A 25,469-nucleotide genomic window follows, 5' to 3' on the forward strand; every position below is an offset into this window, starting at 1 on the left:
TACTTCATTTATTGTCCTACACTAACATAAACCCAATGCCGTTGTCACAGGCTCTGATCTGCACCCTGAGTCCTGGAGGGGAGGAGTCCCTGATGTAGGCACGCCCCTGCAGAGCCACTGCTGCATTACGGAGGCGGTATCATTAAATGGGGCCACCCCCTCACACGCCATAGACTCCTCCCACACTATATCTAGGAACTCAGTTCATGACCCCACCACCCAAACGCTGCTGAGAAAGGGGCGATGATGTTGGAGTTCATCCAGTTCCTCCGCAGCCTCTGGGCTGTAATAGAAACGCCCTCTTTGTGCTGCAGGAAAAGGACAGGAAGAAGGATAAATGCGAATCGATGATGCAACTCCAACCCGTGTTATTGCAAGGCTGAAGCTTTCCTTCTCACGGATGTTGGGGAGTCGAGGTGAGCATGCTCGCCACATGGCGGTAGGTGCAGCAACCATCCTCATATATCACACCGTGATCAGCAGTTCTGCCACTAGGTGGCGGTGTGCTTGTATCATGTGGAACTACATGGTTGTGATGTCATTTCCTGTTTCTGTGGTCCTTTCATACTCCGCCATGTTTCCAGCGACACCTTGACTGGTAGGAGGCATATCTGCAGGAGCTTTCCACTAATATATAAATACATTCATATCTGTGGATCGGAATATTCGGATCCTTTTGAACTCTAGCCTGGCCGACCCCGAGGTGACATCACAGGGGCGAGGTGACATCACAGGGGCGAGGTGACATCACGGGGCGAGGTGACATCACAGGGGCGAGGTGACATCACAGGGGCGAGGTGACATCACAGGGGCGAGGTGACATCACGGGGTGAGGTGACATCACAAGGGCGAGGTGACATCACGGGGTGAGGTGACATCACAAGGCGAGGTGACATCACGGGGCGAGGTGACATCACAAGGCGAGGTGACATCACGGGGCGAGGTGACATCACAGGGGCGAGGTGACATCACGGGGTGAGGTGACATCACAAGGGTGAGGTGACATCACGGGGCGAGGTGACATCACAGGGGCGAGGTGACATCACAGGGGCGAGGTGACATCACAGAGCGAGGTGACATCACGGGCGAGGTGATATCACAGGGGCGAGGTGACATCACAGGGGCGAGGTGACATCACAGGGGCGAGGTGACATCACAAGGGCGAGGTGACATCACAGGGGCGAGGTGACATCACAGGGGCGAGGTGACATCACAGGGGCGAGGTGACATCACAGGGGTGAGGGTCCCGAGGCGGGACGGCATACTTACTCAGTTTTTTCAGGGCCTCCACAGAGATCTCGGGGTCCCCACAGACTCTTTTCTCCAGTTCCTGCCAGGTAAGAAGATCCAGCACAGCCTGAGGAACCACTTTCAGCAATCCGGCCTGAATGGCTTCTATCTGAGGGAGGAGAAGAAAGATGGCGGATTGGACAGGAGGCGAGACACGGGGCCGATGTCAGAAGATTTCATCCCAGTGCAGATTATCCCAAAACCTGGAGTATAAAAATATAATAAAACTTGTCCCCGGGACTTCCTGTGTGAGGGTGACAACACCGTACACCAGCGGATGTCAGATTATATAGGGTAAGGCATAAGGGGCCTCAGCTGTGGCCCCTGACATCATCAAAAGACCTCAGTATATGTAAAGCTTGAGGAGTGTTGGGGGACACTAGAAACACTGGAGACTGGGGACACGCCGCAGGTTGGTGGGAGACTGGGGACATGCCGCAGGTTTGGTTGGAGACTGGGGACACGCCGCAGGTTTGGTTGGAGACTGGGGACATGCCGCAGGTTTGGTTGGAGACTGGGGACATGCCGCAGGTTTGGTTGGAGACTGGGGACATGCCGCAGGTTTGGTTGGAGACTGGGGACACGCCGCAGGTTTGGTTGGAGACTGGGGACACGCCGCAGGTTTGGTTGGAGACTGGGGACACGCCGCAGGTTTGGTTGGAGACTGGGGACATGCCGCAGGTTTGGTTGGAGACTGGGGACATGCCGCAGGTTTGGTTGGAGACTGGGGACACGCCGCAGGTTTGGTTGGAGACTGGGGACACGCCGCAGGTTTGGTTGGAGACTGGGGACACGCCGCAGGTTTGGTTGGAGGAGACTGGGGACACGCCGCAGGTTTGGTTGGAGGAGACTGGGGACACGCCGCAGGTTTGGTTGGAGGAGACTGGGGACATGCCGCAGGTTTGGTTGGAGGAGACTGGGGACATGCCGTAGGTTTGGTTGGAGACTGGGGACATGCCGCAGGTTTGGTTGGAGACTGGGGACAAGCTGTAGGTTTGGTTGGAGACTGGGGACATGCTGTAGGTTTGGTTGGAGACTGGGGACATGCAGCAGGTTTGGCTGGAGACTGGGGACATGCCGCAGGTTTGGCTGGAGACTGGGGACATGCCGCAGGTTTGGTTGGAGACTGGGGACAAGCTGTAGGTTTGGTTGGAGACTGGGGACAAGCTGTAGGTTTGGTTGGAGACTGGGGACATGCAGCAGGTTTGGTTGGAGACTGGGGACAAGCCGTAGGTTTGGTTGGAGACTGGGGACATGCCGTAGGTTTGGTTGGAGACTGGGGACACGCCGCAGGTTTGGTTGGAGACTGGGGACATGCAGCAGGTTTGGCTGGAGACTGGGGACATGCCGTAGGTTTGGTTGGAGACTGGGGACAAGCTGTAGGTTTGGTTGGAGACTGGGGACATGCCGTAGGTTTGGTTGGAGACTGGGGACATGCAGCAGGTTTGGTTGGAGACTGGGGACATGCAGCAGGTTTGGTTGGAGACTGGGGACATGCAGCAGGTTTGGTTGGAGACTGGGGACATGCCGTAGGTTTGGCTGGAGACTGGGGACATGCCGTAGGTTTGGTTGGAGACTGGGGACATGCCGCAGGTTTGGTTGGAGACTGGGGACACGCCATAGGTTTGGTTGGAGACTGGGGACACGCCATAGGTTTGGTTGGAGACTGGGGACACGCCATAGGTTTGGTTGGAGACTGGGGACACGCCATAGGTTTGGTTGGAGACTGGGGACACGCCATAGGTTTGGTTGGAGACTGGGGACATGCCGCAGGTTTGGTTGGAGACTGGGGACATGCCGTAGGTTTGGTTGGAGACTGGGGACACGCCGCAGGTTTGGTTGGAGACTGGGGACATGCCGCAGGTTTGGTTGGAGACTGGGGACATGCCGCAGGTTTGGCTGGAGACTGGGGACATGCCGTAGGTTTGGCTGGAGACTGGGGACATGCCGTAGGTTTGGCTGGAGACTGGGGACACGCCGCAGGTTTGGCTGGAGACTGGGGACACGCCGCAGGTTTGGTTGGAGACTGGGGACATGCCGCAGGTTTGGCTGGAGACTGGGGACATGCCGTAGGTTTGGCTGGAGACTGGGGACATGCCGTAGGTTTGGTTGCAGTTCGATGTTCCCCCCTTCACATGGAATGAACACGAAGCTTCACAGGAGGAATACTATTTGACGTTTCTCAGTTGGGCCCCCCGGGGCCCGGAGAGGACAGCAGAGACCTATCTCTAGGATGCCCCCCCATAAAGGTCTGGAGCCCCCCCAGCACAGCCTACCTGCTCTCTGCTCTCCTCCAGCCGCGCCTTCTGCACCATGTCGATGAACTCCAGCCGGTCCTCATAGTGTACCGAGATATTACTGCCCCCGGGGAGAAGCTCCACCATTCGCTGATCGCTCAGAACCGTCGTGTACGTCAGCTCCGCCCCAAACTTGAACTCGAACGTCTCTTTGTCCATCAGATCCATCATCTCCAGGAGTTTGACCTGACGGAGCAAAAAAAAGAGCGCCCCCCCGGAGGACAGGAGAGGGACCGCCCCAAATCACAACCAATCAAATCACACACAGGACTGAGGGGTCACGTGACTACATAATCAGATTCACCCATCGAGTGGGACGTGAAGGACGAATTTAGCGGCTTCAGCCGGGTTCACACCGACGCAGTGAGGAATTTACAGCGTTTTCAGTGACAATTCCAGAATCGCCCCCCATTCATGAGAACTGCTGCGGGGGGGGGGGTGGGGGGGGGTTCAGTTCACGACACCCTGAAATCAGTCCGCAAACCGCAGTGTGATGTGCAGAATCGGATCCCAGAGGTGTGAGTACCCGTGTGACCCGATTCTAGTGCCGACCCAAAGAAGGGTCCTGCGTGTTCTTGGTGCGATTACAGCCAAAATGTACGACTCCGATCGCACCGCACACAAACGCATGTGATTGGCGGGGAATGAGGGGCGGTTCCTGTGCGGAACGCATGTGATTTGTGGGGAATAAGGGGCGGTTCCCGTGCGGATCGCGTGTGATTGGCGGGGAATGAGGGGCGGTTCCCGTGCGGAACGCGTGTGATTGGGGGGGAATGCGGGGCGGTTCCCGTGCGGATCGCGTGTGATTGGCGGGGAATGAGGGGCGGTTCCCGTGCGGAACGCGTGTGATTGGCGGGGAATGAGGGGCGGTTCCCGTGCGGATCGCGTGTGATTGGCGGGGAATGCGGGGCGGTTCCCGTGCGGAACGCGTGTGATTGGCGGGGAATGCGGGGCGGTTCCCGTGCAAAACGCGTGTGATTGGCGGGGAATGAGGGGCGGTTCCCGTGCGGAACGCGTGTGATTGGCGGGGAATGAGGGGCGGTTCCCGTGCGGAACGCGTGTGATTGGCGGGGAATGAGGGGCGGTTCCCGTGGTGTCAGTGGAGGAATAGTGCCCCATCATTGGTATCAGTGGGAGGAATAGTGCCCCATCATTGGTGTCAGTGGGAGGAATAGTGCCCCATCATAGGTGTCAGTGGGAGGAATAGTGCCCCATCATTGGTGTCAGTGGGAGGAATAGTGCCCCATCATTGGTGTCAGTGGGAGGAATAGTGCCCCATCATTGGTGTCAGTGGGAGGAATAGTGCACCATCATTGGTGTCAGTGGGAGGAATAGTGCCCCATCATTGGTGTCAGTGGGAGGAATAGTGCCCCATCATTGGTGTCAGTGGGAGGAATAGTGCCCCATCATTGGTGTCAGTGGGAGGAATAGTGCCCCATCATAGGTGTCAGTGGGAGGAATAGTGCCCCATCATTGGTGTCAGTGGGAGGAATAGTGCCCCATCATTGGTGTCAGTGGGAGGAATAGTGCACCATCATTGGTGTCAGTGGGAGGAATAGTGTCCCATCATTGGTGTCAGTGGGAGGAATAGTGCCCCATCATTGGTGTCAGTGGGAGGAATAGTGTCCCATCATTGGTGTCAGTGGGAGGAATAGTGCCCCATCATAGGTGTCAGTGGGAGGAATTATGCCCCATCATAGGTGTCAGTGGGAGGAATTATGCCCCATCATAGGTGTCAGTGGGAGGAATTATGCCCCATCATTGGTGTCAGTGGGAGGAATAGTGCCCCATTGTTGGTGTCAGTGGGAGGAATTATGCCCCATCATTGGTGTCAGTGGGAGGAATTGGGCCCCATCATAGGTGTCAGTGGATGTAAATAGTCCCCCGAGGGCCGGATAAAAGCAGCAAAGGGCCCCAGTTTGGAGATCACTGTTGCCATGTGGTCTGAGCTGGAAGGGGACGATTTTCGGAGGGCGATCTCACCAACAAGGAATCCACCGCTGGGAAATCTTTACTCCAACTGACTTCCTCTCCCGTCAGCTGTTTCCACACCAAGCCGGGCAGTGCCAGGACCTGCGGGGCACACGAAGATCATTTTGGTTCAAAGCAATAAGGGTCACCATGCAAGCCGAGCCAATTGCTGGGAGGGAGGGGGAGGCAGGGAGGCCGGGGGGGGGGGGGGGTAAATTACAAAGACAGGACAGATTGCCCCCGCTGTATTGTGCCCTCTAATGGCCGGAGGAAGAATTGCTCTTTTTGAAAATGCGATTCAAGGCTTGTTCACGCGGGTGACCAGGGGGAGGTAAAAGCAAACAGCTGATCTCAGGGCTGTACACACGGGTGCGCAAATCACGTGTTTATATATATATGCGTGATTTCGCATCTCCGGGTAGGGGGTGCGCGTGCCATACCCGCCGCCACGGTTGTCAATCACCAGGTCCCGGCCGGTGATTAGTCGCCGGCACCCGGTGATCGCCGAGCATCTCTGACGGGAGAGAACTGTAAGTAAACAACACAGATCTCCCCTGTCAGCTCCTGCACACTGCTTTGTATGGCTCTGCATAGCAGCATGCGTACAGTGAAAGACACTCCCAGCACACAGGTAACCCTTTGATGGCCCCAGATGTTAACCCCTTCCTGCCCAGTGCCATTGGTACAGTGTTGGGGCTTTTTATTAGCACCGATCATTCTATTGGTGTCACTGGGGATGTCAGTGACACCAAGTCAGTCCCCCCCCCCCCCCCCCGTGTCAGAATGTCCGCCGCAGTCCCGCTATAAGTCGCTGATCGCCGCCATTAGTATATATTTAAAATTCCCGTCTCTCTCCCGCCATTTGTAGACGCGATAACTTTCATGTAAACCAATTCATTTACATGTATCGGGATTGTTACAGGGGAGACACGGAGCGGGGTGTGACAGGGGAGACACGGAGCGGGGTGTGACAGGGGAGACACGGAGCGGGGTGTGACAGGGGAGACACGGAGCGGGGTGTGACAGCGAAGACACGGAGCGGGGTGTGACAGCGAAGACACGGAGCGGGGTGTGACAGCGAAGACACGGAGCGGGGTGTGACAGCGAAGACACGGAGCGGGGTGTGACAGCGAAGACACGGAGCGGGGTGTGACAGCGAAGACACGGAGCGGGGTGTGACAGCGAAGACACGGAGCGGGGTGTGACAGCGAAGACACGGAGCGGGGTGTGACAGCGAAGACACGGAGCGGGGTGTGACAGCGAAGACACGGAGCGGGGTGTGACAGCGGAGACACGGAGCGGGGTGTGACAGCGGAGACACGGAGCGGGGTGTGACAGCGGAGACACGGAGCGGGGTGTGACAGCGGAGACACGGAGCGGGGTGTGACAGGGGAGACACGGAGCGGGGTGTGACAGGGGAGACACGGAGCGGGGTGTGACAGGGGAGACACGGAGCGGGGTGTGACAGGGGAGACACGGAGCGGGGTGTGACAGGGGAGACACGGAGCGGGGTGTGACAGGGGAGACACGGAGCGGGGTGTGACAGGGGAGACACGGAGCGGGGTGTGACAGGAGAGACACGGAGCGGGGTGTGACAGGGGAGACACGGAGCGGGGTGTGACAGGGGAGACACGGAGCGGGGTGTGACAGGGGAGACACGGAGCGGGGTGTGACAGGGGAGACACGGAGCGGGGTGTGACAGCGAAGACACGGAGCGGGGTGTGACAGCGAAGACACGGAGCGGGGTGTGACAGCGAAGACACGGAGCGGGGTGTGACAGCGAAGACACGGAGCGGGGTGTGACAGCGAAGACACGGAGCGGGGTGTGACAGCGAAGACACGGAGCGGGGTGTGACAGCGAAGACACGGAGCGGGGTGTGACAGCGAAGACACGGAGCGGGGTGTGACAGCGAAGACACGGAGCGGGGTGTGACAGCGAAGACACGGAGCGGGGTGTGACAGCGAAGACACGGAGCGGGGTGTGACAGCGAAGACACGGAGCGGGGTGTGACAGCGAAGACACGGAGCGGGGTGTGACAGCGAAGACACGGAGCGGGGTGTGACAGCGAAGACACGGAGCGGGGTGTGACAGCGAAGACACGGAGCGGGGTGTGACAGCGAAGACACGGAGCGGGGTGTGACAGCGAAGACACGGAGCGGGGTGTGACAGCGAAGACACGGAGCGGGGTGTGACAGCGAAGACACGGAGCGGGGTGTGACAGCGAAGACACGGAGCGGGGTGTGACAGCGAAGACACGGAGCGGGGTGTGACAGCGAAGACACGGAGCGGGGTGTGACAGCGAAGACACGGAGCGGGGTGTGACAGCGAAGACACGGAGCGGGGTGTGACAGCGAAGACACGGAGCGGGGTGTGACAGCGAAGACACGGAGCGGGGTGTGACAGCGAAGACACGGAGCGGGGTGTGACAGCGAAGACACGGAGCGGGGTGTGACAGCGAAGACACGGAGCGGGGTGTGACAGCGAAGACACGGAGCGGGGTGTGACAGCGAAGACACGGAGCGGGGTGTGACAGCGAAGACACGGAGCGGGATGTGACAGCGAAGACACGGAGCGGGATGTGACAGCGAAGACACGGAGCGGGAGACATTATGGCCGAAATTTATGAAGAAATTAGATTTTTTACATTTTTTTTACTGGACGTGATTAATATCAAAAAGTCAAAAATACTGTTTTTTTTCTCAATATTGTCTTTTTTTTTACAGCACAAAAAATAAAAGCCGCGCAGAAAATCAAATACCGCCGAAAGAAAGCTAAATTCATGGGAAAGAAAGGATGTAAATTTAATTTGTGCGCGGCGTTGCATGACCGCGCAATTGTCAGTTAAAGTAACTCAACGCCGTAATACAAAAAATGACCTGGTCAGGAAGGGGGGGGGGGGGGATCCTCTGGAGGGGGAGGGGTTAAAGTGGAGCTCCAGGTCTGGTTTTTATTGGCTGGTTACATTGGCTCAGCTTGGATGTCAGTATATATATCCCGTACCTGGGAGCAGAGAGCCGTTGTAGTAGTTGGAGCCACTACAGCGATCCCGGCACCCATCCCGCCCCGATCCTGCCCCGAGCCCATCCCGCCCCGATCCTGCCCCGAGCCCATCCCGCCCCGAGCGCATCGCACCCATCCCACCCCTCGCCCATCCCACTCCGATCCTGCCCCTCGCACCCATTCCACCCCAATCCCGCCCCAAGCGCATCCCGCCCCGATCCTGCCTGAGCCCATCCCGCCCCGAGCCCATCCCACCCCGATCCTGCCCCTCGCCCATCGCACCCCGATCCTGCCCATCGCACCCATCTCGCCCCGAACCCATCCCATCCTGCCCCTCGCCCCCATCCCGCCCCGAGCCCATCCCACCCCAATCCCGCCCCGAGCGCATCGCACCCATCCCGCCCCGATCCCGCCCCAAGCGCATCCCGCCCCGATCCTGCCTGAGCCCATCCCGCCCCGAGCCCATCCCACCCCGACCCCATCCCACCCATCCTGCCCCACGCCAATCCCGCCCTAAGCCCATCCCACCCTGATCCCGCCCCGCGCCCATCTCGTCCCGAGCGCATCCCACTTATCCCGCCCCCAGCCCATCGCACCCATCCTATCCTGCCCCGAGCCCATCTCGCTCCCATCTTGTCCCACGCCCATACCACCCAGAGCCCATCCCGCCCCGCCTCCACCCTGCCCCGCGGCCATCCCGCCCTGGAGATCCCGCTGAATATAAAGCGAAATCTGCGACTTACCAGGAACTCCTTCCCTCTCAGAGCCGCGCCCATCAGCTGCCCGATCCATTGGTACTTGGCCAGATCCTTGCAGGACGGGTTTGGCACATACATGTCCCGAGCTTCTCCGGTGCCGTTTCCCTAGGAGAAGAATGTGGGTGGAGTCAGATGGGTGATCCGCGGAGGCGGGGACAGGCGCCTCCCAATGTATCGGCGTCTTCACAGGACGGGACAAAATGTAATAAATAAAGACGACCAATCAGCTCTATCCGAACATGTTCCGGGGGCGGTACATAGGCACAGGATCATTATCTGCCTGTAATCCTGACCGTGCTCTGTCTGCATGGAGTTTGTATGTTGCCCCATGTGATTATGTGCACTTAGTTCCAGTGTGCGGGTTTCCTCCTACATCTCAGAAACAGTTATTGTTCCATCAGCTTTTACTGAAACTTGCCCTATTGTTTGTGGGGGGCATTAGAGTGTCAGCTCCTCTGGTACAGAGACTGATGGGACCGTGGGGGAGGGGACATTAGAGCGTAAGCTCCTCTGTACAGAGACTGATGGGACTGCGGGGGAGGGGACATTAGAGTGTAAGCTCCTCTGGTACAGAGACTGATGGGACCGTGGGGGAGGGGACATTAGAGTGTAAGCTCCTCTGTACAGAGACTGATGGGACTGCGGGGGAGGGGACATTAGAGTGTAAGCTCCTCTGGTACAGAGACTGATGGAACGGTGGGGGAGGGGACATTAGAGTGTAAACCCTTCTGGTACAGAGACTGATGTGACTGTGGGGGAGGGGACATTAGAGCGTAAGCTCCTCTGGTACAGAGACTGATGGGACTGCGGGGGAGGGGACATTAGAGCGTAAGCTCCTCTGGTACAGAGACTGATGTGACTGTGGGGGAGGGGACATTAGAGCGTAAGCTCCTCTGGTACAGAGACTGGTGGAACTGTGGGGCAGGGGACCTTAGAGCGTAAGCTCCTCTGTACAGAGACTGGTGGGACTGCGGGGGAGGGGACATTAGAGCGTAAGCTCCTCTGGTACAGAGACTGATGGGACTGCGGGGGAGGGGACATTAGAGCGTAAGCTCCTCTGGTACAGAGACTGATGGGACTGTGGGGGAGGGGACATTAGAGTGTAAGCTCTTCTGGTACAGAGACCGATGTGACTGTGGGGGAGGGGACATTACAGTGTCAGCTCCTCTGGTATAGAGACTGATGGGACTGTGGGGGAGGGGATATTAGAGTGTAAGCTCCTCTGGCTCAGTGATCTCTGTACAGCGCTGCGGTATATGTCCTTGGTGTACCTGGTTTGATGTGCGCACAAAGAAAGGCAGTGGCACGGGGGAGTCGGCAGAACTGGGGCACAGCTCCTCAGAAATATCAGCCAGGCTGTCCCGGAATCCTCCACCTGGAGTCACCGAAATGGTAGAAAAGGGAAACAAACATAGATTTGACTTTATACGGTCATTCAGGGTAACATTAGCAGTTTTTCAGGTTGGAATAAAAAAAAATAAAAGACACAAATGCTAAAGTGAGATATACAGTGCAGGAAATGTGTATTTGCTCCCCCCGATGGTGAACGTTCGCCCCTCACACAGAAATGATCGGTCTAACAATGGAATGTTCGCCCCTCACACAGAAACGATCGGTCTAACAATGGAATGTTCGCCCCTCACACATAAATGATCGGTCTAACAATGGAATGTTCGCCCCTCACACAGAAATGATCGGTCTAACAATGGAATGTTCGCCCCTCACACACAAACGATCGGTCTAACAATGGAATGTTCGCCCCTCACACAGAAATGATCGGTCTAACAATGGAATGTTCGCCCCTCACACAGAAATGATCGGTCTAACAATGGAATGTTCGCCCCTCACACAGAAATGATCGGTCTAACAATGGAATGTTCTCCCCTCACACAGAAATGATCGGTCTAACAATGGAATGTTCTCCCCTCACACAGAAATGATCGGTCTAACAATGGAATGTTCGCCCCTCACACAGAAATGATCGGTCTAACAATGGAATGTTCGCCCCTCACACAGAAATGATCGGTCTAACAATGGAATGTTCGCCCCTCACACACAAACGATCGGTCTAACAATGGAATGTTCGCCCCTCACACACAAACGATCGGTCTAACAATGGAATGTTCGCCCCTCACACACAAACGATCGGTCTAACAATGGAATGTTCGCCCCTCACACAGAAATGATCGGTCTAACAATGGAATGTTCGCCCCTCACACAGAAATGATCGGTCTAACAATGGAATGTTCGCCCCTCACACAGAAATGATCGGTCTAACAATGGAATGTTCGCCCCTCACACAGAAACGATCGGTCTAACAATGGAATGTTCGCCCCTCACACACAAACGATCGGTCTAACAATGGAATGTTCGCCCCTCACAAAGAAACGATCGGTCTAACAATGGAATGTTCGGTGTAACACTGAGAGACAGAATACAGCAACAAATTCAGCAGAAATGCGTCTAACAAATGATGACGGATCTGCATGTTCATGAGGGAAAGAAGGATTTGATCCCCTATCATTCAGCAGGATTTCTGGCTCCCAGGTGTCTCTCATACAGGTAACAACCTGAGATTAGAAGCAGTCTCTTAAAGGGAGTGCTGCTAATCTCATTGTGTTACCTGTATAAAAGACACCTGTCCACAGGAGCCATCAAACCATCAGATTCCAAACTCTCCACCATGGCAAAGACCAAAGAGCTGTCCAAGGATGTCAGGGACAAGATGGTAGACCTACACAAGGCTGGACTGGGCTACCAAACTATGGCCAAGCAGCTTGGTGAGAAGGTGACAACAGTTGGTGCAATCATTCACAAATGGAAGAAACACAAAACAAGTGTCAGTCTCCCTAGGTCTGGTGCACCATGCAAGATCTCCCCTCGTGGAGTGTCAATGATCATGAGAACAGTGAGGAATCATCCCAGAACTACACGTGAGGATCTTGTCAATGATCTCCAGGCAGCTGGGACCACAGTCACCAAGAAAACAATTGGTAACACACTAGGCCGACAAGGACTGAATCCTGCAGTGCCCGCACGGTCCCTCTGCTCAAGAAAGCCCATGTCCAGGCCCGTCTGAAGTCTGCCACTGAACATCTGAATGATGCCGAGGAGGACTGGTGGGAAGTGTTGTGGTCAGAGGAGACCAAAATCCAGCTCTTTGGCATCAACTCAACTTGCCGTGTTTGGAGGAGGAGGAATGCTGCCTATGACCCCAAGAACACCATCCCAACTGTGAAACATGGCGGTGGAAACATTCTGCTGGGGGGGGGGGGGGTTCTGCTAAGGGGACATCAAAGGGATGATGGACGGGGCAATGTACCCTCAAATCTTGGGTGAGAACCTTCTTACCTCAGCCAGGGCATTGGAAATGGGTGGTGGATGGGTGTTCCAGCATGACAATGACCCAAAACACACGGCCAAGGCAACAAAGGAGCGGCTCAAGAAGAAGCACATTAAGGTCCCGGAGTGGCCTAGCCAGTCTCCACACCTTCATCCGATTGAAAATCTGTGGAGGAGCTGAAAGTTCGAGTTGCCAAATGTCAGCCACCAAACCTTAATGACTTGGAGAGGATCTGCCAAGAGGAGTGGGCCAAAATCCTTCCTGAGATGTGTGCGAACCTGGGGGCCAACTCCAGGAAACGTCTGACCTCTGTGATTGCCAACAAGGGTTTTGCCACCAAGTACTAAGTCATGTTTTGTGAAGGGGATCAAATCCTTCTTTCCCTCATGAACATGCAGATCCGTCATCATTTGTTAGACGCATTTCTGCTGAATTTGTTGTTGTATTCTGTCTCTCAGTGTTACACCGAACATTCCATTGTTAGACCGATCGTTTCTGTGTGAGGGGCGAACATTCCATTGTTAGACCGATCGTTTCTGTGTGAGGGGCGAACGTTCCATTGTTAGACCGATCGTTTCTGTGTGAGGGGCGACCGTTCCATTGTAAGACCGATCGTTTCTGTGTGAGGGGTGAACATTCCATTGTTAGACCGATCGTTTCTGTGTGAGGGGCGAACATTCCATTGTTAGACCGATCATTTCTGTGTGAGGGGCGAACATTCCATTGTTAGACCGATCATTTCTGTGTGAGGGGCGAACATTCCATTGTTAGACCGATCATTTCTGTGTGAGGGGCGAACATTCCATTGTTAGACCGATCATCTCTGTGTGAGGGGCGAACATTCCATTGTTAGACCGATCATCTCTGTGTGAGGGGCGAACATTCCATTGTTAGACCGATCATCTCTGTGTGAGGGGCGAACATTCCATTGTTAGACCGATCATCTCTGTGTGAGGGGCGAACATTCCATTGTTAGACCGATCATTTCTGTGTGAGGGGCGAACATTGGGGCGAACATTCCATTGTTAGACCGATCATTTCTGTGTGAGGGGAGAACATTCCATTGTTAGACCGATCATCTCTGTGTGAGGGGCGAACATTCCATTGTTAGACCGATCGTTTCTGTGTGAGGGGCGAACATTCCATTGTTAGACCGATCGTTTCTGTGTGAGGGGCGAACATTCCATTGTTAGACCGATCGTTTCTGTGTGAGGGGCGAACATTCCATTGTTAGACCGATCATCTCTGTGTGAGGGGCGAACATTCAGCATCGGGGGGGAGTGAATACGCATTTCCTGCACTGTATTCAGGTTACCTGAACCTTCCCATAGAAAAGCTGTGCAGAGCGAGGTGGAATGACTCATCTCAGTTGGACTTTAACACTCTCTATGCCGATGGCGGCCCCCACACTTGATATGGGGGAGGGGGGGTCATCGCCAAAGAGCCCCATATAACATTCCGTAGGTGTGACGCCAGGAACCCATCAGACTGATAACATTAGACAGGCACTACAGGAGGCTTGCTGGGACTTGTACTTCTGGGGGCCCCGTCCACACTACACAATGTTGTATTTATCGGGACCTCAGGACCTACCTTGATCGATGATCCCCTCTGCGATGAACTTGCATTCCCACCATTGGTCATATCGCACCGGCCACCTGGAGGTCACAAAACACCATGATCAGAGCCCAAGTATTGGGAGGCGGGGGAGGGGCGGGAAATTCGGGAGGCGGGGGATAGACGGGGGGGAGGGACGGGAAATTCGGGGGGCTTTGCGCGATGAGCAGCCAGATCACGTAACAGAGCAGAAAATCGATTCAAATATCGACCTTCAGGAGGACAATGTGAAGACGTCCAGAAATAATTTCACACTTTATCATCTATTTATAATATAAGACGTTTAAATTGCAACAATTTCACCACAGTGCCCATCTATACAGAGGTGAGTGTGCAGAGCACAGCGACATCCAGATATATAATGTGCCTGTAGGGTAGGGGCGCCCCCAGATATATAATGTGCCTGTAGGGTAGGGGCGCCCCCAGATATATAATGTGCCTGTAGGGTAGGGGCACCCCCAGATATAAAATGTGCCTGTAGGGTAGGGGCGCCCCCAGATATATAATGTGCCTGTAGGGTAGGGGCGCCCCCAGATATATAATGTACCTGTAGGGTAGGGGCGCCCCCAGATATATAATGTGCCTGTAGGGTAGGGGCGCCCCCAGATATAAAATGTACCTGTAGGGTAGGGGCGCCCCCAGATATATAATGTACCTGTAGGGTAGGGGCGCCCCCAGATATATAATGTACCTGAAGGGTAGGGGCGCCCCCAGATATATAATGTAGCTGTAGGGTAGGGGCGCCCCCAGATATATAATGTACCTGTAGGGTAGGGGCGCCCCCAGATATATAATGTGCCTGTAGGGTAGGGGCGCCCCAGATATAAAATGTACCTGTAGGGTAGGGGCACCCCCAGATATATAATGTACCTGAAGGGTAGGGGCGCCCCCAGATATAAAATGTACCTGAAGGGTAGGGGCGCCCCCAGATATATAATGTGCCTGTAGGGTAGGGGCGCCCCCAGATATATAATGTGCCTGTAGGGTAGGGGCGCCCCCAGATATATAATGTGCCTGTAGGGTAGGGGCGCCCCCAGATATATAATGTACCTGAAGGGTAGGGGCGCCCCCAGATATATAATGTGCCTGTAGGGTAGGGGCACCCCCAGATATATAATGTGCCTGTAGGGTAGGGGCACCCCCAGATATATAATGTGCCTGTAGGGTAGGGGCGCCCCCAGATATAAAATGTACCTGTAGGGTAGGGGCGCCCCCAGATATATAATGTACCTGAAGGGTAGGGGCGCCCCCAGATATATAATGTAGCTGTAGGGTAGGGGCGCCCCCAGATATATAATGTGCCTGAAGGGTAGGGGCGCCCCCAGATATATAATGTGCCTGAAGGGTAGGGGCGCCCCCAGATATATAATGTGCCTGAAGGGTAGGGGCGCCCCCAGATATATAATGTACCTGAAGGGTAGGGGCGCCCCCAGATATATAATGTACCTGAAGGGTAGGGGCGCCCCCACATATATAATGTACCTGTAGGGTAGGGGCACCCCCAGATATATAATGTACCTGTAGGGTAGGGGCACCCCCAGATATATAATGTACCTGTAGGGTAGGGGCACCCCCAGATATATAATGTACCTGTAGGGTAGGGGCGCCCCAGATATATAATGTACCTGTAGGGTAGGGGCGCCCCCAGATATATAATGTACCTGTAGGGTAGGGGCACCCCCAGACAGCATTTCGTGGCCCTCAGCCATGTTTCTTGTATCCGTATGTAAGGAGGGTCGGATTTTTACATCTCTAGGTCCCCGGATGGGAATGATTGGTTAGTTGGGCAGATCGGTGTTTCCCGGATACAATCCCACACTGACCTGTAGTCCAGGGGCTTCTCCGACTTATCGGTGGGCTTCAGACCCTCGTACACCTGACGTCATCAGACACAGAGAACAGAAGGAAACAAAGGATTTACATTTCAGAAAGATGAACTCCAGGCAAACACCAACATTCACCACGGAAATACATATATCGGGGTTCACCGCGGAAATACATATATCGGGGTTCACCACGGAAATACACATATCGGGGTTCACCACGGAAATACACATATCGGGGTTCACCACGGAAATACACATATCGGGGTTCACCACTGAAATACATATATCGGGGTTCACCGCGGAAATACACATATCGGGGTTCACCACGGAAATACACATATCGGGGTTCACCACGGAAATACATATATCGGGGTTCACCACGGAAATACACATATCGGGGTTCACCACGGAAATACATATATCGGGGTTCACCACGGAAATACACATATCGGGGTTCACCACGGAACTACATATATCGGGGTTCACCATGGAAATATATATATCGGGGTTCACCACGGAAATATATATATCGGGGTTCTACTCGATTTTTTCGTTTCTGTCCGTCCAGTTCTGACATTTTCACAGCTCTGCCGTACAGCGTAGCCAATCTAGAGACCAGACGGTTCTCTGCTGCAGATACGCAACACAGCCAGGTCACCTCCCCTCCTCCCGCCCTGTGATTGGACAGTGAAGGGCCAGCAACAGACTGATTGGGTCTGCCTGTCAGCACATTTGCATGCGGGATGCCTGATTGGCCCCAAGTCTTGCCCCTCCCCCTCTCTGCTGCTGTAGGGGGATTACAAACTGCTGAAACAATGTAACAAACATTCAGGAGATCACACTGCAGGTTGTACTTTAAAAATTACATTTTACTCGTTTTTTTATATAAATGTAGAATTGCGATTATTGGGAATTATTTATCTATTTATTTTTATTTATTCAGTTCAGCTGAAAAAAAAGACCCCTTTTCCCCCAAAAAAAATTTTCTGGCAGAATATATTTTCTGCCCAAAATGCACCTCTGCGCACCCCTCTGATGATCTCTGCGCACCCCTCTGATGATCTCCGCGCACCCCTCTGATGATCTCCGCGCACCCCTCTGATGATCTCCGCGCACCCCTCTGATGATCTCCGCGCACCCCTCTGATGATCTCCGCGCACCCCTCTGATGATCTCCGCGCACCCCTCTGATGATCTCCGCGCACCCCTCTGATGATCTCTGCGCACCCCTCTGATGATCTCTGCGCACCCCTCTGATGTCCTCTGTGCACACCTCTGATGTTCCCTACGCAGCCCTCTGATGTTCCCTACGCAGCCCTCTGATGTTCCCTACGCAGCCCTCTGATGTTCCCTACGCAGCCCTCTGATGTCCTCTGCGCACCCCTCTGATGTTCCCTACGCAGCCCTCTGATGTCCCCTGCGCACCCCTCTGATGATCCCTGCGCACCCCTCTGATGTTCCCTGCGCACCCCTCTGATGTTCCCTGCGCACCCCTCTGATGTTCCCTGCGCACCCCTCTGATGTTCCCTGCGCACCCCTCTGATGATCTCTGCGCACCCCTCTGATGATCTCTGCGCACCCCTCTGATGATCTCTGCGCACCCCTCTGATCTCTGCGCACCCCTCTGATCTCTGCGCACCCCTCTGATCTCTGCGCACCCCTCTGATCTCTGCGCACCCCTCTGATCTCTGCGCACCCCTGCACTGTCCAATACAAAGGCTCGTATTAATTATTTAAAGAGATCCTGTCACCACTCTACTTACTTGCCGTTTTTTTCCTGAAAATGATTTTTTCACTCACCTGCAATGTGATATCGAACCAGAAAATTAGACTATTCAATTCCCTGGCACAGACACCTCCCCCCCCCTTTCTTTGCACGTCATAGCCCTCTCCCTTGGAAGCTGGCCCAGCTCCTCTGCCCCTCCCTTTCATAAATTATTAGGTAGCAGGGAATACTACAGATTGTCACCACATCCAAGATGGCGGACCCAGCAGCGTTGTCGGGGCTTTTGGATGTCAGCACAAGGAAGGATTAAACATGAACGCAGAGAAACAAATACAAAGCGTTCTCTGATTGGACGAGGCGGACGTCACCCCTCTTGCCACACCACTTCGTCCAACTAGAGGATACTTTGCATCCATTGAGAAAATGTAAAGCGAACGCTGAATGTTGCCCGAGCCGATTGGCTGACTTCCTGTCTTCAGAATGCAGAAAATCAGCTGCTCGGCCCGGGACCCCGGAACCTGGAACCCAGAACCAGGGGCCCGGGAGCAAGGAGAGATCACTGGAGTATTGGTGTCTATACAATGATTTCCAGCTTCTCAGCCAGGGTTCCTCAGGAGGCTGCCAGGGTTGTGACTGATTGACCTCCCATCTGATGGTGCCCACATAGTGCCCAGGCCAACATTCTTCCCACTGACCCCCAATGTACGGGACATTCTTCCCACTGACCCCCCAATGTAAGGGACATTCTTCCCACTGACCCCCAATGTAAGGGACATTCTTCCCACTGACCCCCAATGTAAGGGACATTCTTCCCACTGACCACCAATGTAAGGGACATTCTTCCCACTGACCCCCAATGTAAGGGACATTCTTCCCACTGACCCCCAATGTAAGGGACATTCTTCCCACTGACCCCCCAATGTACGGGACATTCTTCCCACTGACCCCCAATGTAAGGGACATTCTTCCCACTAACCCCCAATGTAAGGGACATTCTTCCCACTGACCCCCAATGTAAGGGACATTCTTCCCACTAACCCCCAATGTAAGGGACATTCTTCCCACTGACCCCCAATGTAAGGGACATTCTTCCCACTAACCCCCAATGTAAGGGACATTCTTCCCACTGACCCCCAATGTAAGGGACATTCTTCCCACTGATCCCCAATGTAAGGGACATTCTTCCCACTGACCCCCAATGTAAGGGACATTCTTCCCACTGACCACCAATGTAAGGGACATTCTTCCCACTGACCCCCAATGTAAGGGACATTCTTCCCACTGACCCCCAATGTAAGGGACATTCTTCCCACTGACCCCCCAATGTACGGGACATTCTTCCCACTGACCCCCAATGTAAGGGACATTCTTCCCACTAACCCCCAATGTAAGGGACATTCTTCCCACTGACCCCCAATGTAAGGGACATTCTTCCCACTAACCCCCAATGTAAGGGACATTCTTCCCACTGACCCCCAATGTAAGGGACATTCTTCCCACTAACCCCCAATGTAAGGGACATTCTTCCCACTGACCCCCAATGTAAGGGACATTCTTCCCACTGATCCCCAATGTAAGGGACGTTCTTCCCACTGACCCCCCAATGTAAGGGACATTCTTCCCACTGACCCCCAATGTAAGGGACATTCTTCCCACTGATCCCCAATGTAAGGGACGTTCTTCCCACTGATCCCCAATGTAAGGGACGTTCTTCCCACTGACCCCCAATGTAAGGGACATTCTTCCCACTGACCCCCCAATGTAAGGGACATTCTTCCCACTGATCCCAATGTAAGGGACGTTCTTCCCACTGACCACCAATGTGAGGGACATTCTTCCCACTGACCCCCAATGTAAGGGACATTCTTCCCACTGACCCCCAATGTAAGGGACATTCTTCCCACTGACCCCCAATGTAAGGGACACAATGAATTGGTTTTAGAAAGATTTCCTTGAAATCTCAAATTTATTTCAGGGGTTCTTCTTGGGTGATATCATTGAGGAAGGCTGTTCTAGAGTGATCTCACAGGTAGGGTATATACAGTATATAGTTACTGTATATTGGTCCAAGCTGAAACAATGTAACCGTATAATATATCCATTCCTGGAATTCTTTGGTTTGGGTGGGTGATACATAGAAAACAGTCCTTACTTTTCAAAGCCAGCAGTTGGGAAGAGGGTGGAGGGAAGTGAATGAATCAGAATCCAAGTTTTATCCTTTTCAGGATCCCACCCGGGCCCCCTCTGCCCTCCAGGCCTTGTGGTTATAGTCACCCCCCCCCCCCCTCCTTATACATTACCCCTTCACTATCTGCAGATCCATCAATCAGAACCCCCATACCTGGCTGAACACGGTCTTCTTGTAGGTGGGGTCTAACGCAGGGCTATCACGGTGCTCCACGGCCAGCCGGCGGTTGATGTACAAACGAGGCATGATGTTGGGTTTGGTGGTCTCCGAGTCCTTCAAGCACTGAGTGATGAGCGCAGAGCGGCGTTTCGACATCAACAGGAACTGCTTGATGTGCTGCAGAGTACACGGGGTGCTTAGTGGGGTGAATCTATACGAGAAAGGCCTAACATTCGTTCTGGGAAGCGGACCGTAATAAACCCTCACCTTAAGCTGGCTGAAAGTGCCGATGCTGTGGTCCCAGGTGGGGACGAGGTGATGGATGACGTTGTCTAGAAGCCTGACAAACCTGGGGAAGAGGACAGGAGGAGATTGGCTGGTCACTGGATCATTCTAGACATCATCATATTATACAGTCCTACAGGGTTGGGCCAACGCTCATGGGTGTCGAAAAGTGACTATATTGGAGAACACACCAAAAAACACACATAGGGTGGCAGCTACGGGTGGGGTTCTTGATAGGGCTGTGCCAAGTCCTAAATAACTGACCAATTGGAACCTAACTAATTAGGGACTTGCATGGACTTTTTAGACACCTTACACTACAATTTAAATTACAAAAATATATTTAATTGTGTACAAAATAGTTTAAAACATACAATTCTAATATCCAACATGAAGCAGTCAGTCAGGACGAGCAAGTGATACATGAGAATAGACCAGGTGAACTACATGTAAGTGGAATCCCCATTGTCCAAGTCCTGAAGACCACTCATGCCTTTGACACAGTGAACCACTCCCTCCTCCTCCTCAAAAAACTCTACTCCTTTGGTCTCCATGACTGCGCCCTTCGTTGGTTCTCATCCTACCTATCCCATTGCACCTTCAGTGTCACTTACAATTCTACTTCCTCTTCCTCTCTCTGTTGGGGTTCCCCAAGGTTCTGTTCTGGGACCTGTTCTCTTCCTTTCTCTGTTGGGGTTCCCCAAGGTTCTGTTCTGGGACCTGTTCTCTTCCTTTCTCTGTTGGGGTTCCCCAAGGTTCTGTTCTGGGACCTGTTCTCTTCCTTTTTCTGTTGGGGTTCCCCAAGGTTCTGTTCTGGGCCCTGTTCTCTTCATTTTTCTGTTGGGGTTCCGCAAGGTTCTGTTCTGGGACCTGTTCTCTTGCTTTTTCTGTTAGGGTTCTCTAAGGTTCTGCTCTGGGACCTGTTCTCTTCCTTTATCTGTTGGGGTTCCCCAAGGTTCTGTTCTGGGACCTCCTCCTATTCTCAATCTACACCTCCTCTCTGGGTCCATTGATTGCCTCCCATGGTTTTCAATACCATTTGTATGCAGATGACACCCAAATAGGGGCGGACTGACAACTCATGGGGCCTCCGGGCAATAGGGGATCATGGGGCCCCTGTGTCCTTACCCAAACTCAAAAAAGCCTATGAAAAAGGTACGAGGGGCATCTCATGGGGCCCCCTACTGACCCCGGGCCCTCGGGCAGTGCCCGAGTTTCCAAATGGTCAGTCCGCCCCTGCACCCAAATCTGTGTGTCTACTCCTCAGCTCACTCCATCAGTCTCCTCACCATCACCAATCTACTAACAGACATATCAGCCTGGATGGCACACCACTTCCTGAGAATCAATCTATCCTCTCATAACAGCTCATAATATTTCCTCCCCCAGGTGACTCTTCCCCCTCTGTCAAAATCAACGGCTCGACCATCAACCCGTCCCCGCATGCCAGGGTGATCCTGGACTCTGAACTCTCCTTTTGGCCCCACAACCAATGGCTGTCCAAAGCTGCAGAGCCATACAAAGCAATGTACCAGGTTAGGGGGAACAAACATGTCAACCCTGAGGCCCAAGTCCCTCTTCCTTGGAGGACTTGATCTTTATTCCTCGTATTCGAGATCTGTATTGTCTCCCCCATTGGTAAAACTCAGTGATCACTGGGACCCGGTGATTGACAGCCGTGGCCGCTTCTGCGCACCCGTGACGCCCTGTAGCAGTATTTCTGCTGGACGGGAAGGGGTTAATGGAAACTGTGGTAGTAGTAATACTCAATAAATGTTCTAATTCCATTCATTCATTTCAAAGCTAAAACAAAAAATGTCTCCTGAACTTGCTCCAGTATCTTTCAGACATGAACCATCCAATTGGGGTACAGGAAGAACATTTGTTGCAAATCTGACCTCTGGAGGATTATGGCTCTCCTGTACAGGACGTCGGGGTCAATGGCCTCCAGTCGCGGGTATCGTACCAGGTTAGGGGGAAGGAACATGTCAGCCCTGAGGCCCAAGTCCCTTTCCTTGGAGGACTTGATCTTTATTCCTCGTAATCGGACATCAATCCCTTCATCTGCAGGAAGATCCATAAGAACAGGTCATTGGAGTGCAATAGACGAGAACAGCAAAATATGAGTGCTGATTGGTTGTTAGGGATGACTGGATCCTGTATATTATACTGCCACGATGTAAGACATGTCAACATACATTATATGGTCAAAAACGTGGATACCCTTCCAAATTATGGAGTTCAGGTCAGGGGTCCATTGAAGGGTCCTGTTAATACTACAATTTACAAAGTTTGTGATCTTTCAACCTTGTGGTAACAGTTTTGTGAAGGCCCATTTCTGTCCCCCCATGACTGTTCCCTGTGTACAAAGCCAGCTCCATAAAGACATGGTTTGACCAGTTTGATGTGAAGGAACTCAAGTGTGCTGCACAGACCCCTGACCTCAACCCTACTGAACACCTTTGGGATGAATTGGAATGCCAATGGTAAGCCAGGTCCTATTTTTTTTTCTGCGGGGGTCCAAAATGTAAGCCAGGTCTCATCTAACATCTGTACCTGACCTCAACCCTACTAAACACCTTTGGAATGAAATGGAATGCTAGTTGTGAGCCAGGTGTTCTCATGGACAGAAATTCCCACAGACACCATCCAAAATCTTGTGGAAAGTCTTCTCAGAAGAGTGGAGGAGATTATAACCATATTAACAACCATGGTTTTCGAATGGGATGACCTACAAGGTCATATACAAGGTCATGATGGGTGGAGAAACTGGAGTACCTTGATCTCAACCCTATTGAACACCTTTGGGATAATTTGTAAAGCCAATGGTTAGCCAGGTCTTCTCACCCAACCTCAATACCTGACCTCAGAAATGTTCCATTAGCTGATTGGACACAAATTCACACAGAAATACTAAAACATTTGGGGTGAACCTTTCCATAAGAGTAGAGCCAGCTCAATAAAGACATGGCTGGACCAGTTTGGTGTGGAAGAACTTGAGTATTCTGCAAAGACCCCTGACCTCGACCCTACTGAACACCTTTGGGATGAATTAGAACACCAGTGGTGAGCCAGGTCTTCTTCTCATCCAACACTAATACTTGACCTCAAAAATAAGCACAAATTCCCTATTGAAAACCTTTGGGATAAATTGGAAAGCCAATGGTTAGCCAGGTCTTCTCACCCAACCTCAATACCTGACCTCACAAATGTTCCATTGGCTCATTGGACACAAATTCACACAGAAATACTTTAAAATTTTGTGGGAAGCCTTTCCATAAGAGTAGAGCAAGCTCAATAGGGACATGGTTTGACCAGTTTGGTGTGGAGGAACTCGAGTGTCCTGTATAGAGTCCTGACCTCCACCCTACTGAACATCTTTGGGATGAATTGGAACACCAGAGGTGAGCCAGGTCTTCTCATCCCATTAGGAATGGGCACTTGCCAGAAGACTGGAGGATGTTATAGCCACATAAGGAGGGCTGGGGGGGAGGTAGAGTAGAGCCAGCTCCATAAAGACACGGGTGGTCCAGTTTGGTGTGGAGGAACTCGATTGTCCTGTACAGAGTCCTTACCCTACTGAACATCTTTGGGATGAATTGGAACACCAGTGGTGAGCCAGGTCTTCTCATCCCATTAGAAATGGGCACTTCCCAGAAGACTGGAGGATGTTATAGCCACAAAAGGAGGGCGGGGGGGGGGGGAGGGGTAGAGTAGAGCCAGCTCCATAAAGACATGGGTGGTCCAGTTTGGTGTGGAGGAACTTGATTGTCCTGACCTCGACCCTACTGAACATCTTTGGGATGAAGTGGACCGATGAAGTGGACCGATGATGGTGAGCCAGGTCTTCTCATCCAGCATCAGTACCTGATCTTCAACCCTACTATGTGTATTTCCTACGATCATCAGCTCCATCTAGTGGACATAATGAGATGTTTTTCCTGGAATAACTCAATCATGAAAATACCACATTATGGCCACTGGATGGAGCTGATGATCATAGGAAATAAATAAGGCCCCTTTGTGTTACTTTGGAAGCTTTGCGATGGAACGGATTTGTTGCATCTACTCACCGAAACACTCTGTTATGCGGATCTCGATGAGCGGCAGGTGACACATCATATCTTCCAGGATACAGACATCACCAATCAAATTACTATCAACAGGAGAGAGGAAGAGAAAGTCAGAGAAAGTCAGAGAGCTGCGATGGTCACTATAAGATGTGACGTTACAGTTTAATCTGCTTATATTTTGCCTCCCATGTTTCCTCATCAACATTTTATTGTTTTTTTTGTTTTTGAACCTTTCCGTCATCGTGATATCTTATCTTATTTTAGAATGAGTGATGCCATCACTGGGTCTCTAAGATTATCTATTCAATGCAGGCAGATCATGGCTGGTGGGAAGGCTCATCATTTTTTTATTTTATTTTTAAGTCCGCAGAGGTGCGGAGGAGACCATGGTGCAAAGGTCACACTAATTTGAATACTAAGAGTGTTCTGTCCAATTGCACCCTAATTTACATACTCCTTTCTTCATGGCTCAGCCATCACGAAGTTCGCCAAGAAGCAAGAATGATGGTGGAGCGCCTCCTACTGGACACTGAGAACAGATACTACACTTGATCTTAGCCAAAGGAATTGCAAAGGACCATGGTCACCCTAATTTGCATACTAAGTTGCAGTGCTCAGATCCAATCACAAAGGACCACTCTAATTTGCATACTCCTTGGCTCAGCCTCCCCCAGAGAGCCCCCTGACCTAGTACTTGGTGGTTGGCTTCGGGCAGCCACAAGGAAAGGGGTCCGCCAGGTCTAGGTCTGCCTAAGTGGACCATGTGGAAACCTCAGTACCTGTGAGGCGCCTTGGGGGGAGGGGGGAATCAGGGTAGATGTCCTGCCACTACATGGGAAGAATTAAGGGGGAACAAACACCCCTAAGCACTTTTTGGTGTTTTGAGCCCCCTGACCTAGGTAGTCAGCATTGGGTACCCACACTATATGAAGCTTT

General features: G+C 52.8%; 1 protein-coding gene across 1 annotated transcript in view; it reads right to left on the reverse strand.

Annotated features, from left to right (window-relative positions):
* HECTD3 (HECT domain E3 ubiquitin protein ligase 3) overlaps nucleotides 1–25,469 on the reverse strand; it is a 106,276-nt gene that overhangs the window by 16,417 nt on the left and 64,390 nt on the right. Inside the window, exons 8-18 of the mRNA XM_089665637.1 lie at nucleotides 24,534–24,616; nucleotides 22,359–22,524; nucleotides 20,443–20,524; nucleotides 20,170–20,352; nucleotides 16,101–16,153; nucleotides 14,254–14,318; nucleotides 10,589–10,692; nucleotides 9,303–9,422; nucleotides 5,571–5,660; nucleotides 3,567–3,773; nucleotides 1,270–1,399 (exon numbers count right to left, since the gene is read on the reverse strand). Coding sequence (XP_089521763.1) covers nucleotides 1,270–1,399; nucleotides 3,567–3,773; nucleotides 5,571–5,660; nucleotides 9,303–9,422; nucleotides 10,589–10,692; nucleotides 14,254–14,318; nucleotides 16,101–16,153; nucleotides 20,170–20,352; nucleotides 20,443–20,524; nucleotides 22,359–22,524; nucleotides 24,534–24,616 — 1,283 coding nt within the window. The remainder of the gene's footprint in view (nucleotides 1–1,269; nucleotides 1,400–3,566; nucleotides 3,774–5,570; nucleotides 5,661–9,302; nucleotides 9,423–10,588; nucleotides 10,693–14,253; nucleotides 14,319–16,100; nucleotides 16,154–20,169; nucleotides 20,353–20,442; nucleotides 20,525–22,358; nucleotides 22,525–24,533; nucleotides 24,617–25,469) is intronic.

This window comes from Staurois parvus, unplaced genomic scaffold, assembly GCF_062004578.1.
Source record: "Staurois parvus isolate SC_StPar_1 unplaced genomic scaffold, SC_StPar_1.0 ptg002282l, whole genome shotgun sequence".
Taxonomy (NCBI): Eukaryota; Metazoa; Chordata; class Amphibia; order Anura; family Ranidae; genus Staurois; species Staurois parvus.